The following is a 12,601-nucleotide window of genomic DNA, read 5'->3' on the forward strand; positions in this document are numbered from 1 at the left end:
TTTGTTTCTTATACTCTTAAATCATACTGCTTGACAATATAGGTACTGATATAGTTTATTTCAATTAGGTTTGTAAACGAATTCTAATTTTTTAATCAATGTACATATTCCTCTTTAACTACTTATTACGCTGCCTCAGAATTAAACTTCCTACAGAAAGTAACCGTCCCAAGTGGAAAAAATATTGCAGAGCTTTCTCTCCTCTTTAAAGATTTTCAAGTATCATAGGAACAGAAACTCATGAAAAAAAGAATTAAAATTTTGACATTCCATCTTGTTTTACTAATTACGGAATAGGAAGATCTGAACAAATGTTTGTATTTTGTGGCTTAACATAATATTACACTAAGAAATATTGTTAACTGTTTATGAGCTATTTTCTAGCTTCTTCAAGTATAGAATACATCTAAGTGAGGAGAAATGAATAATCAAACTTAGGTAACTCAAAAGGAAAATGGGCGGCACAAAAAGATAAACTGACTTTGGCTTTTAAAAACCTACTGTTGACCCTGAAATGCCAGATTCAACAATAACAACATCAAAAAAAACCAAAAGATTACAGCAGCAACCCACCACACACCACATATTAATAATTCTGAAATGACTTCTATTTCTTCTCAGCTTATTCTGTTTTATCTTCTTTTTGTTTTTCCTGGTTTTTGGTTATAGGTAATTCAAGGCTTGCCCATTGCATAGGTTCAGCTTTTCTCATGATGATCTCAATCTTTGTTGCAGTCATAGTTACATAACTTCGCTTTACATCAATCACACCCCATAATTTCATATTTTGATGAAATTCCTTCTCTCCTTCAAATACTATGTGCACGTTTAACAGTGTACTATTTGCTACTACTTGACTAAGTTCTGGAAGTGAATTCTTAGCATATACTGAAATGGTGACTTCACCCCCAGTCTGATGCCAGTCATGTCTACATGGAACAACTTTTTTCCCAGCATCCTTTGCAGTCCACATGTGTTTGCCTGTTGTACAGCCCTCTTGGGCTAAGAATGTATTAAAATCAGAAGTTTTTCTTCTACAACAGCTCCAGTATTTCATCCCTTCATGGAAAATAGGTACTCCAGAATGATATACACAGACTTCTTCTAGACTCTGTAGACCCTGATATGTCTTTGAACACCCTCCATTTTTACATGCGGTCCCAGTCTTAACTTCATCACTGTCTTCTTCTTTCTTATTTTCTTCATTACCCGATGATAGTTTATCAAGTACTTGTTTTAGGGAGGCAGATACTTTTAATTCCAAGTTTGTCATTGGCTCATTGGGACTTGGCCTCTTTATTGCTTCTATTGGTTTAGGGGCTTGAATGATGTGCTCCTGAAATTTGGGTTTCAATTCAGATAGTTCTTTCTTCTCAGTAGTCTTGACTTCAGGTTTGACTGGCTCAGGTGGCTTTTCACTATTATGTCTACCTTTTGTACAGCCTACAATGCTTAAAAAAATCAGAAAAATCAGTTGTTCTTCTCTTACAGCAAGACCAACCCTTTAATGCATCATGAAAAACTGGAACACCTGGGTGGTATGTGCAAGCATCGTCGGAGTTGGTCTCAGGATCCAAGCGCTGGGCGCAGCCCCGGTTATAGCACAGCAGGGCCATTTCTCCCCGCGCTGTTACCACTGGGGCCCAAACACCGGGAACCGCAAGAGAGTGCATTGCAACCACCGGTCTGAAGCCGGCTGCAAACAAACTCTTTAGGCAAGTAAACTGTTCACCTGTAGCTAGGTAATTTAAGAAAATAATTTAGTGCTTTAATTTAGGGATGTTTCATCCTTTATAAGTAGTATATAAAGCATCCCACCAAAACCTAATTTACCAATTGGAACCATTTGAATGTAAAAATTGATGATGGATGGTCATCCACTTCAAAATTAAATATATTGGAATAATAATCATGCAAGATAATATGATAATATTAAGATCTAAATAATTCATTGTGAAATTCATAATTTAAGATTATTTGTCTAGCTCAAGAAATTGAACTTACCCAGTAAAAGGGCAAAACTACCTGGTTGATAAATAGTATTCTTGCTGAATTATCATACAGGAGGAAAAACTATATACAGTATTATAAAAAATACTTATGGAAAAAACATCAGTTACTATGTTTATGAGTATGGATTTATTATTAATGTCTTTGGGGCACATTATTCTTGAAGTAAATTCTAATAAAAATTAGTTCATATGTCAAAATACTTGTTTCACTACAAACTTGGAAAAGAGAATCTTATCTAAATGCAACTATTTAACTGACCAGTATGAACAATAGCTAGAAATTAAATTAACCATGTAATGTGGTTAAGGTAATCAGTGGAGCTGGAGTCATAGATCAGGAAGAAAAAGAAAAAAGTTAATAATATGGAATAGAATTATACATTCTTGAATTCAATTTGCCAACCTACAGGCATTCACAGACCAGAGCACAAATCCATTTATAGGCCATACTTGCTCATCTTAATAATATTTTATTGACTTACACATTTTGTCCTTTTGTTTGCTTCCTCTCCCTTACACTCGCTGAGATAAAAATTAAAAAAAATTTTTTTTCTTAAATATTTATGATAAAATATAAAGTTTTAAAGAAGCAAAATGTAAAATCTCTTTAGAACTAAACTGTGTTAAAATATATGTGTGGTTATTGACAAAGATTATAAGGGAATAAATAAAAATGAAATAATTGTTCTTGAACAATGAGATGACAGGTTTGTTTCTATCTTTTCAATATTCCTGCTTATATTGTTTTTACAAAAAAAAAGTCAGACACCACAATATTGCACATCCTTGTGAATATACTAAAAAAATCATTAAATTAGATACTTTAAAGTGGTGAGTTTTATGGTATGTGAATTATATATCAATAATAAATAAATAAGCAACCTGGGATAATGGAGTGAACTGGAACTGAATTTTGGTTATCATAGATCAGGCTCTCAATGTATTTCCAATCCTGAAAATAAATACTTGGAGAAAGTTGGATTTGGAGAAGATGTGTAGATGTTCTCCCCCAGGACAAAATGTTTAACCCTGAAGTCTAAAACTTTAAAGGAGAGGTTATACTAATATTAGATATTGTCTCCAGATCATCTCCATTTTTTCATCTCTCCTAAACAATATGAAGCCAAAATTTAGTGTTTTCATTTAATGTCACCATTTTTTAACTTTATCTCTTCCAAACAATATTCAGGAACAATTATTAGTGTTCCAGTTGTATAAAAATCCCTTCTCTCTCTCCATTTCTTTTACTTAATCTCTGATGATAAACAGTATTCAGCTAAAAATTAGCATTATAATTCTATTCACATTTCTTCTTTCACCTACCTGCAACTCTGTGTACTTCTCAATGTCATTTCCCTCATTATGTCTCTCTAGTCACTTTTTCTTTTTTCTGCTTCTTTCCCATACAATTCAGCTTGCTGATTCTCCTACTAATCCCACTTTGTCTTCTAAAATACCATCTTTTTTTTTTTAAACTTCTCTATACTGTTAACCTTTCCCTAAAAGTCTTTTACTCTCTTTGTCATAATAAAAACCCAACTTCCTGCTGACCTCGTAGGGCCTGTTAAGTGAAGGTGATTCCTATTTTACAACAAGGAAATGGAGCTGACATTTCCCTGGCTCTCTCAGAGTTTTCAGACGACGGTTCTCTTTTGCTCCTCTGAAGTTCACATCTTCTTGAAACATCACTCTTTCCCCATCCCCATCTTGGCTTTTTTGCTGACCTTCTTCATATCACACTCTCACAGTGATTAAAGATTTGGACGCAGGGTGATGTGTATTTCTCTCTGTTCTGAGTCTTATCCTGGGTTACCTTCATTGTCTAAATAGGGTAGTCATCCAACAGACTAGCTTTTCTATTCCTTGACACCCTGCACTGTCCTCATCCTAGATCTTATCACTTATAATGGCTCTACACACAGATCTCATACCATGACCAGTCTCTAATCTTTCCACATCTGCGCTAATTCTCTTTGAACTTGCCATTCCAACTTCTAAAAAGCACTCGTCTTCTTGACCTCATCCTTCATCTAATCTGTTAGCTCCTGGCTGATTTTATTTTTTTTTATCCTTTTTCTTGTGAAGTTTGGTTTATGAGGTCAGTTGTTTTAGCTCCTTTTTTACTAGCATTCCTTCCGCTCTATTGACCTTAACATGCGGCATGTCTTCTGCCAATCTCTGAAGGTGGATCAACCCAAACCATCTGCTTTTTCCGACCTGCTCTTGGGCTGCCAAGAAAATTGTGTAACTGTGCCTTCTGATTTGCTGCATTATTTATGATTTCTAGCCTCAGCTAGTTGGCTCACTTACCCCTTTCCTAAAGTGGCTATGTCAAACACTCACTACTGTCCTCCAGCCACTACTCCACACCATCTTCCTTTCTCCCAGATGATCAAGTCTTTATGTTTTACAGCAAAAACAGAGGACGAGATGTGTGAACTCCATTACAGCTCTCCTTTTCATCCTATACTCAGCAATCTTTTCTTCTCAGCTCAGTGGCTACCCAAAGTTTTCCAAAAGCATTCCTCTACCTATGCTTTTGATATGGGATTTTGCTCCTCACTTTTGCTCCATATGTCTCTCTTCTTCTTTCTTCAATTCCTCTCTCTACTTCCTCTTCCTCTAAAAACATGTTCAGTCAGATTTTCTGCATCTTAAAAAAGTATCCCTTCCTACAAAAAATTACAGCTCTTCAATTTCCTTCATCCTCAGCTTCCTGAAAGACTCTTCTACCTTTGCTACATTTTCTTAAGTCCCATTCAATCTCCAAGATATTTGGCTTACACTATTCCAAGGAAACCATCCTCAACAATGTTCATAGTGGCCTCCTAATTGTCAATCTCAATGGCTTTTTAAAAGTTCTTCCATATTTGAACTCTCTAGTGGATTTCATATTGTCCACAACCGACTTGAATATTCTCCCTTCTCTTGATTTATATGACATTCTCTTCAAATTTTTCTGCTTCTCTTCCCACCCTTTGTCAGTCTCTTGAAGGCATCTCTTAATGTGCTAGTTTCTTAAATATTCAGCTTTCTGCTGTTTATTTCTTGACATCTTTTCTATACACTCTCTTATACAATGTTATCCACTTTGGTGACTTTTTAAAAGTGTATAGTTCAGTAGTTTAACTGTACTCACGTTGTTGTGGGATAGAGCTCCAGAACTTTTTTTTTTTATCTTGCATAACCAAAACTCTATATCCTTTAAACAACAACTTCCCATTTCCCTTTCCCTGCAGCCTACGTGACCATCATCCTACTTTCTGTTTCTATGAATTTGATTCCTTTAGATATTATATAAGTGGAATCATACAGTATTTTTCTTTTTGTGACTAGTTTATTTCATTTAGCATAATGTCCTCAAGGTTCATCCATGCTGTAGGATGTAACAGGATTTTCCTTTCTTTTTTAGGCTGAATAATACTCCACTGTATGTATATACCACATTTTGTTTCCATTCATCCTTTGATGGACATTTGGGTTGCTCCTACTTCTTAGCTCTTGTGAATAATGCTGCTGTAAATACGAGTGTGCAAATATCTCTTTGAGACCCTGTTTTCAGTTCTTTTGGATAAATACCCAGAAGTGGAATTGCTAGATCATATGGTAATTCTATTATTAATTTTTGAGGAACCACCATACTATTGACCTTGGTGATTTTAACTACCATATAATGTAGCTAACATCCAAATCTATATTCCTGGCCTTGATCTCTCTGTCTCCTGAAATATATAAAGATATGGACCAAAAAAGAAAGAGAACATGTTTTATCTTTTTATCCCCTATGTTTCCTGGTACTGGGTATATTCTAAATAAATTCTTATTTAAAAGACTATGCCTTTTGAATTCTGACTGTGTCTAACAAAGAAGTCCTAGGAGAGCTAAAGTTCAATATTTTTTTCTACTAATTATTGTGTAATTCAGGATGAATCACTATTTTAAGCACCTTGCAATATGCTTATCTGTTTGCTTATAATGCCTAGGTAGTAAGTATCTGATTAATTAAATAAGCTCAAATATTAATTAAACTGAAAGTAGCAGTGGCCCAGTATTGAAATGCTTGCATAATTTTTCTCTCGTTTCTAAATGAAAATATCAAGGAAAACAAGAGAAGAAAGTAATGAATTAATATGTCATTATGATACTCCTACACGTATTTTACCATAAATGCAAAGATATGGGCTATACACTGGATGAACTTTATTCTGATCATATGACCTCAGTAAAGAGAAACTGCCAATAAGATTTTTGGAAAAGTTTAGCAAATTTATAATATCACCGAAAAGAAAAAGATTTTTAAAAAAATACCTTTTTGGAGGAAATGGATGCTCATCATTATTATTTATGAGATGACAGTAAGAACACTAACACTTAAAATAATATTCTGAAGTCATCTTGAAACTAAAATTAGGCCTTGATTTATAATGGAAAAAAAATGCTACCCAACACCAAGGTGATTGAAGGCACAGAATTTAATCATTGCTTAAGACAATGAGACGCTTCTCTCTTTTGCTGGTAAATATAGCTTTAAAACTTGCAGTAATTTCTGCCAGTTCAGAACCCTGAGAAAATAAGTCACTTTCTTTATAGAAGGAGAAGAAGAAGAAAAGGTCATTATCAACAATGCAAAAGGAATGCCGAGTGGCAGTGGCTCAAAGTGGACCTGGCAGACGATGAACGCTGGGATCACCAAGGAAACATGGAACTATGAGATGGCAAAGGGCTGACTGAAATGTCTGACGTTCATTTTGTGCTTCAGCTTTTTAAAAAACCAAACGCAAACTCAGGAATCGCAAGAAGAACTTAGTTATTCGGAAGAGTAACTCACATACTAGTTGAATTAAGAGACAACAGTAGCTTAAATGAATAAAAACCTAAACTTTTTTCCAGCTCCTCTGATTAAGTTTAACCAACTCATTCTAATGGACAAGATTCAGTTTTCAGAGTTCCACAAAATGACAGAGCTGAACGGGATCTTAGAATTTGCCAAGTACAAATCCCTCCCTTTTATGATGAATCCTGGAGGGATTGAGTTACCCTAGGGTGGTGTCGCACACACAGTCCATGGGAAAGCTGAAACTCTAACAAGGGCCTCTTGACTCTTGGTTCAGACGTATTACCACTATACAATCAGTTCTCAGTTGCTAGTCTGTATGAGTCACAGGAGGGGAAAAGTGGCTATTAAAATGCACATTCCCAGGCCCTGTCTCAGAAATTCTAATTCAGTGGGTTCAGGATGAGATGGAGGAAAACAACCCTTAAGTGGAGAGCAACTATCTATGATGCAGTATTAAGCAAATGTCAGAACATTTTCAACATCTGGCTTATACAAGGCAAGTATCCATATAATGAAATCAAAGTCATGAGGACTAGGATGTAATCAGGAGAAAGGATAATCCAGGCACTGAGCAAACTAAACTTTGAAGGCGACTACATCTACTCATAAAGAGACTTACCTTGGGGCTGCCAAGTAAATTAAAAGAATGCCTGAAGTAGAAAGCGTGCCTTAGTTGATTTGATGTTAGCACAAAGTTAAGTAAACAATATCTCAAAGTTGGATAGAAGGATGGCATTTTTACTAGTATGGACAGACATTCTCTAAAAAACTCCATAACTCTCCTTCAAAAAAAAAGTCTGCAATTACTCTCCCAACCCTAACTATTTATAACAGTATTAGCTAATGGTTCTCAGATACTGTTACATGGGGTATGGTGCATTCTCTACCTAAATTGATCTTTTCACATTCAGAAAAATAGCTGATGTAAATAGGTCAAATTTTATTAAGACTTCTTAAGAGAAAAATGCTGGCTAACCCAGGTCAAATAATTCATTCAATGGAATAGCATAGTAAAAAGTAGGGTCATATTTATCACGAACTTGGCTATCTGTGATGCATCCCACAGAAATACTTTATTTTGTACTAAATATAGAAGTGTCTAATTAAGCTTCTTGCATCAAAACTCATATTTATAAATAAGATATAGACTTTAATTTAGCTCAAAGTTTGTTTTGTGAAGGACTGAAATACAGCTTTTCTTGAATGAAATAGTTTTTCCTTTCTGTATTTTAGAATGTGTTTTCTACACACCTTTTTAAGGTGCAGAGCTATTACATAGTTATACTAGAAAGATACTACGAGTGAACCTTAAGAAAATGTAAAGTGACCACCTGATATAGTAATAAAACAGAACCAGCAATGCTCACATTTGTGTTGAATCTCAAAAATCTGTTTTAGTTTGTCTCTGACTTTGCTGGTGTTACCTAAAGCAGGGGGTAGCTGTATTAAACTTGCTTCCTGCACATTCCAACCTCTCTTTATTCCTAACAGCAAAGAAATCTTTATGTGAAGACTGGTATAACTGAACCAAAATCAAGGCAAGTATCCATATAATGAAATCAAAGTCATGAGGACTAGGATGTAATCAGGAGAAAGGATAATCCAGGCACTGAGCAAACTATATCTCCACATTAATTCCGGTAATATTAATCTTTACTGAGTATCATTGAGCATGGACAACACATGCAGTGCTATGGAAGTAACTGTGGGAGATAAAAAGTAATTATACCATGTATGCTTACTATTGTCTCTGCTCAATATTATTTGTACTCTTGCAGTCAAGATACAGAAACATAAAAAAATTAAAGCTGAAGTACGCAGTGTCATAAGACCCATCACAAGTGTCAAGAGTGGGACAACCACAATGCCGAGGAAGATAGAAGCAGGAGAAATTACTGTGGGGTCAGGAGATACTGACTTGAGCTATTGAATGATGACAGATTTAGAGGAGAGCAGAGGGCAACTTAGGTAGCAGCATGATCTAAGGAAAATAAAAATAGAGCTATACTGGAGAATTTCTACAGTGGAGCAGTGGGAGAAAGGGCTAGAAAGTTGAGCTGGAGCCAGATTATAAAACTATAATACCAGCCTTAGAAGTCTGCCCTTCATTCTGAGTAACAGTGATTCTGGGATTCTAGTATACACAATAATCACCTGGGGGAGACTGGTGAGCAGATAGGTTTTTAACTCCTGAGATTCTATTGTAATTCAGTAAGTTTGGGATGGTCCTAGAAAACTGCATTTTGTTAAAATGTTAGGCTCCCCAGGTGACTCCTGGGGTGGTTCACCAGCACACATTGAGACACACTGCCCTAGGACAAAAGATTAAGAATCTTTACCTACCTCTACTAACTATTGAAATATTACCCCAATTTCTCATAACCTCAACAACACCTTAGTGCTGGGCCTGGACACCTCTCCTCAGTCTTTGTGCTATGCAATCTTTTTCATTATTTGGCACTGACTTCGTTGCTGTTTACATCTTGAAAACTATCTTCTGTTAACAATGCATTTTTCTGGTTCTCTCTGCCTCTCTGATCTCTATTACAGCAATTCCCTCCTTATATGTGGAAGATATGTTCCAAGACCCTGAGTTGATGCTTGAAACCGTGGATAGTATTGAAAGTTAAAAAAAAAACTTTTTTTTTCCCTATACATAAATACCTATAATAAAGTTTAATTTATAAATTAGGCACAGTAAGAGAGTAACAATAACTAATAAAATAAGTATAACAATATACTATAATAACTTAGGTGAACATGGTCTCTCTCTCTCTCTGATAACCAAGATGGCTACTAAGTGACTAACAGGCGAGTAGTGTAGATGCTGGATAAAGGTATGATTCACATCCTGGGTGGGATGGACTGGGAGGGCCTGAGATTTCATCACACTACTCAGAATGGCGTGCAATTTAAAACTTATGAATTGCTTATTTCTGAAATTTTCCATTTAATATTTTTGGACTGCAGTTGACCACAGGTAACTGAACCACAGAAAGCAAAACTGGGGGGGACTACTGTAGAGTCCTCTGGCCTCTCCTATGTTGCCCTTTCTTTATCTTTTCTCCAGATTCTGACATAGGTACGCTACAGTTTTCCTTGCATGATTTTATTTACTCCTAAAGAGCATGGAGCACTTTTCTACCAACCTCAGAAGTTCAGACTTTGCCCTGTAGATAAAAAAAGAGTTATAAGTTTCTCAACAGAGCAATAGCATAGGGAAAGTCATGTTCTAGGAACATTGTCTTGAAGATGGTTTACAAAAAAGATAGGAGAAATAGGGGGAAGGAGAATAATTAGGGGATTATGAAAATAGACATTTAAAGTCATCACCAAGGTGTGGCTTCACTATGAAAATATTACTTTTCTAGTAGTTCTTCCTTCAGAAACTAGTCTATTTCAATAAATTAATAGGTAAGGCACTTCTAGATCTATTAGTTTCATTGTCAGGTGGGTTTGTCAATATAAATTTAAGTATAATATATCAGGTCCTCTGCAATGTTAATCATAGATAGTAAAAATTTGACGCGTCACTGTTCTCTTATAACACCAATGTGAGTTCTTAATCTCCAAAACAAGTGGTATAGGATTCTATAGTATTTGATCCTTATATTTGATATAAGGATCAAATATGGAGTCAACTAATTATGGAGTCAATAAATTATTAATACAGATATTATTCATAAATGGCATGCCTTCTTTTGACTTAACTAATGAAAGAATGGTAAAAGTGTTTGATTTTACTTTCTATGAGTATCTTCAAGATATTAAAAGCATAATACTCATTGGTAGTCTGTGTCTTATACACAGTATTTTCTATTAACTGAATCCATGAAATCTCTAAATGACAGACAAAATAGTATTTAGAAATGATATTCTAATTGAAAAATTCTAGAATCTTAGAAAAATAGAGGCAGAAGGCACTAAATTAGGTGTGACCCTACTACCACCTTATTAAAAATTTTTTTTATTTTTAAATTATAGTTGACACACAATATTATTAGTTTCAGGTTTATAATATAGAGATTAGACATTTATATACCTTACGAAGTGATCACCACGGTAAGTCTAGTACCCATTTGTCACCAACTATATTTATTTATTTATTTATTTATTTTTATTTTTACTTTTTTTTTAGCTGAGCCATCCCGCCACCTGTTGGCAGCTCAGCGGCTGCTCATCTCGGGCCGGGACTTGAACCGCTGTTGCTCAGAGCTCAAACTCTTGAGCGAGCTCTTAACCAACTGAGCCACTCAGCCAGCCCCTGTCACCAACTATATTAACTATAGTCTCTATGCTGTACATTAAATCCCTGTGACTTATTTTTATAACTGCCACCTAATTTAGTAAATAAATCAATTTATTGGCTGTTTTTTTTCTCAAATGATCAACACTGGGAGATGTTATGCCTTCATCGAGATCGATCGCAATTTTAACAACTCTCATTACAAGAAGTCAGGAAGATTGAAATTATTCCTCCCTAGTGTATGATCTTTGGAAAACTATTTAAGCATTGTTTTACTCTCCATACACTATCTATCCTCAATATATATTCTGTGAAGATAAAATGAGGTATTTATTGAAGTTTCTTTGAGCACCTTGGCCCAGAAGAGCTACAGAAAGGCAAGGTGTAGTTATTTTTATTTTTAAAATTATTTTCTTTATTGTGGTAACACATACATACATAATAAAACTTACTATTTTAACCAGTTTTAACAAGGTGTAGTTATTTCCACATCCACTATGTCTCCTGCCTTTTCCCTCTTGCGCTAGATGGCCTCCTTGGAAATGAAACAAAGTTGGCCATCACCTTCTGCTTAATAACCTTCGATGTAGTTGAAACTGCTATTCTCCACAAGTACCTCAAGCAAATTTTTAAGAATTGCCTAAACTATAAAATAGCAATCTAGGGTTGTGAGTCAGCATTTCACCTACACACAAAATCAAAATGATTTAAAATAGGAAACACATAACCTTTTTGAAAGACATATACACCTCCTTGGAGAAGTTTTGAGAAAACTGGAGTTTGCAAGTTTATGAATAGTTTATTACATCTCAGTAAGTGTATTGTGAATCAATAAAGCAAAAGTTGAGGACTAAGAGCTCATTACCAAGCCAGTTATTGATTCTCAAGTTCCAAAATAGAATAGTACAGGAAGAATATAGAGAAAATAGAATTATTTTTGTGATAAAAATTTAAAGTATCTAAGGAACACACAAATAAAGAAGTTATTAGACTTTAAAGAATTTTCAGCAGCTACTTAAGATGTTTATTTAAATTAATTTCTTCATCTTTTTGGTAATTAGAAATATTATTTGGTTTTTATTCTTTAAAATATCTTAAAAAGATATCAGAAGTTTGCAAAAACTGAATATTACTTTTATTGACTGATTCATTTTTTTTATTATTTTATTAATTTATTGGGATAACATTGGTTAGTAAAATTATATGTTTCAAGTGTACATTTCTATAACACATCATCTATATATTGCATTGTTTCAATATCTTTTGTGTATTTTCCTCTTGCCTTTGAAAAGTCTACGTGATTAGCTGTCTACCTTATGTCTATCACTCTGTCAGCTCAGGCTGTCACAACAAAATATAGACTGGGTGGCTTAAACATAAACTTATTTTCTCACAGTTCTGGAGGCTAGAAGTTGAAGATCAAGGTGTCCGCATGGTCAGTTTCTGGTTAAGGGTTCTCTTCCTGGATTGCAGATGGCTCCCTTCTCAATGCATTCGCACTTGTGG

The 12,601-nt window shown here is 34.9% G+C and overlaps 1 protein-coding gene across 1 annotated transcript; it reads right to left on the minus strand.

Moving 5' to 3' along the window:
* Positions 1 to 253: 253 nt before the first annotated feature.
* Positions 254 to 1,656, minus strand: LOC109378075 (cysteine and histidine-rich domain-containing protein 1-like). Its single transcript, XM_019634544.1, is given in 2 exon segments — positions 254 to 1,459; positions 1,461 to 1,656. Coding segments are annotated over 2 exon segments (993 nt in total). The 5' UTR covers positions 1,617 to 1,656; the 3' UTR covers positions 254 to 622.
* Between the last annotated feature and the right edge of the window lie 10,945 nt (positions 1,657 to 12,601).

The sequence above is a fragment of the Hipposideros armiger genome, unplaced genomic scaffold (genome assembly GCF_001890085.2).
Source record: "Hipposideros armiger isolate ML-2016 unplaced genomic scaffold, ASM189008v1 scaffold_1723, whole genome shotgun sequence".
NCBI lineage: Eukaryota > Metazoa > Chordata > Mammalia > Chiroptera > Hipposideridae > Hipposideros > Hipposideros armiger.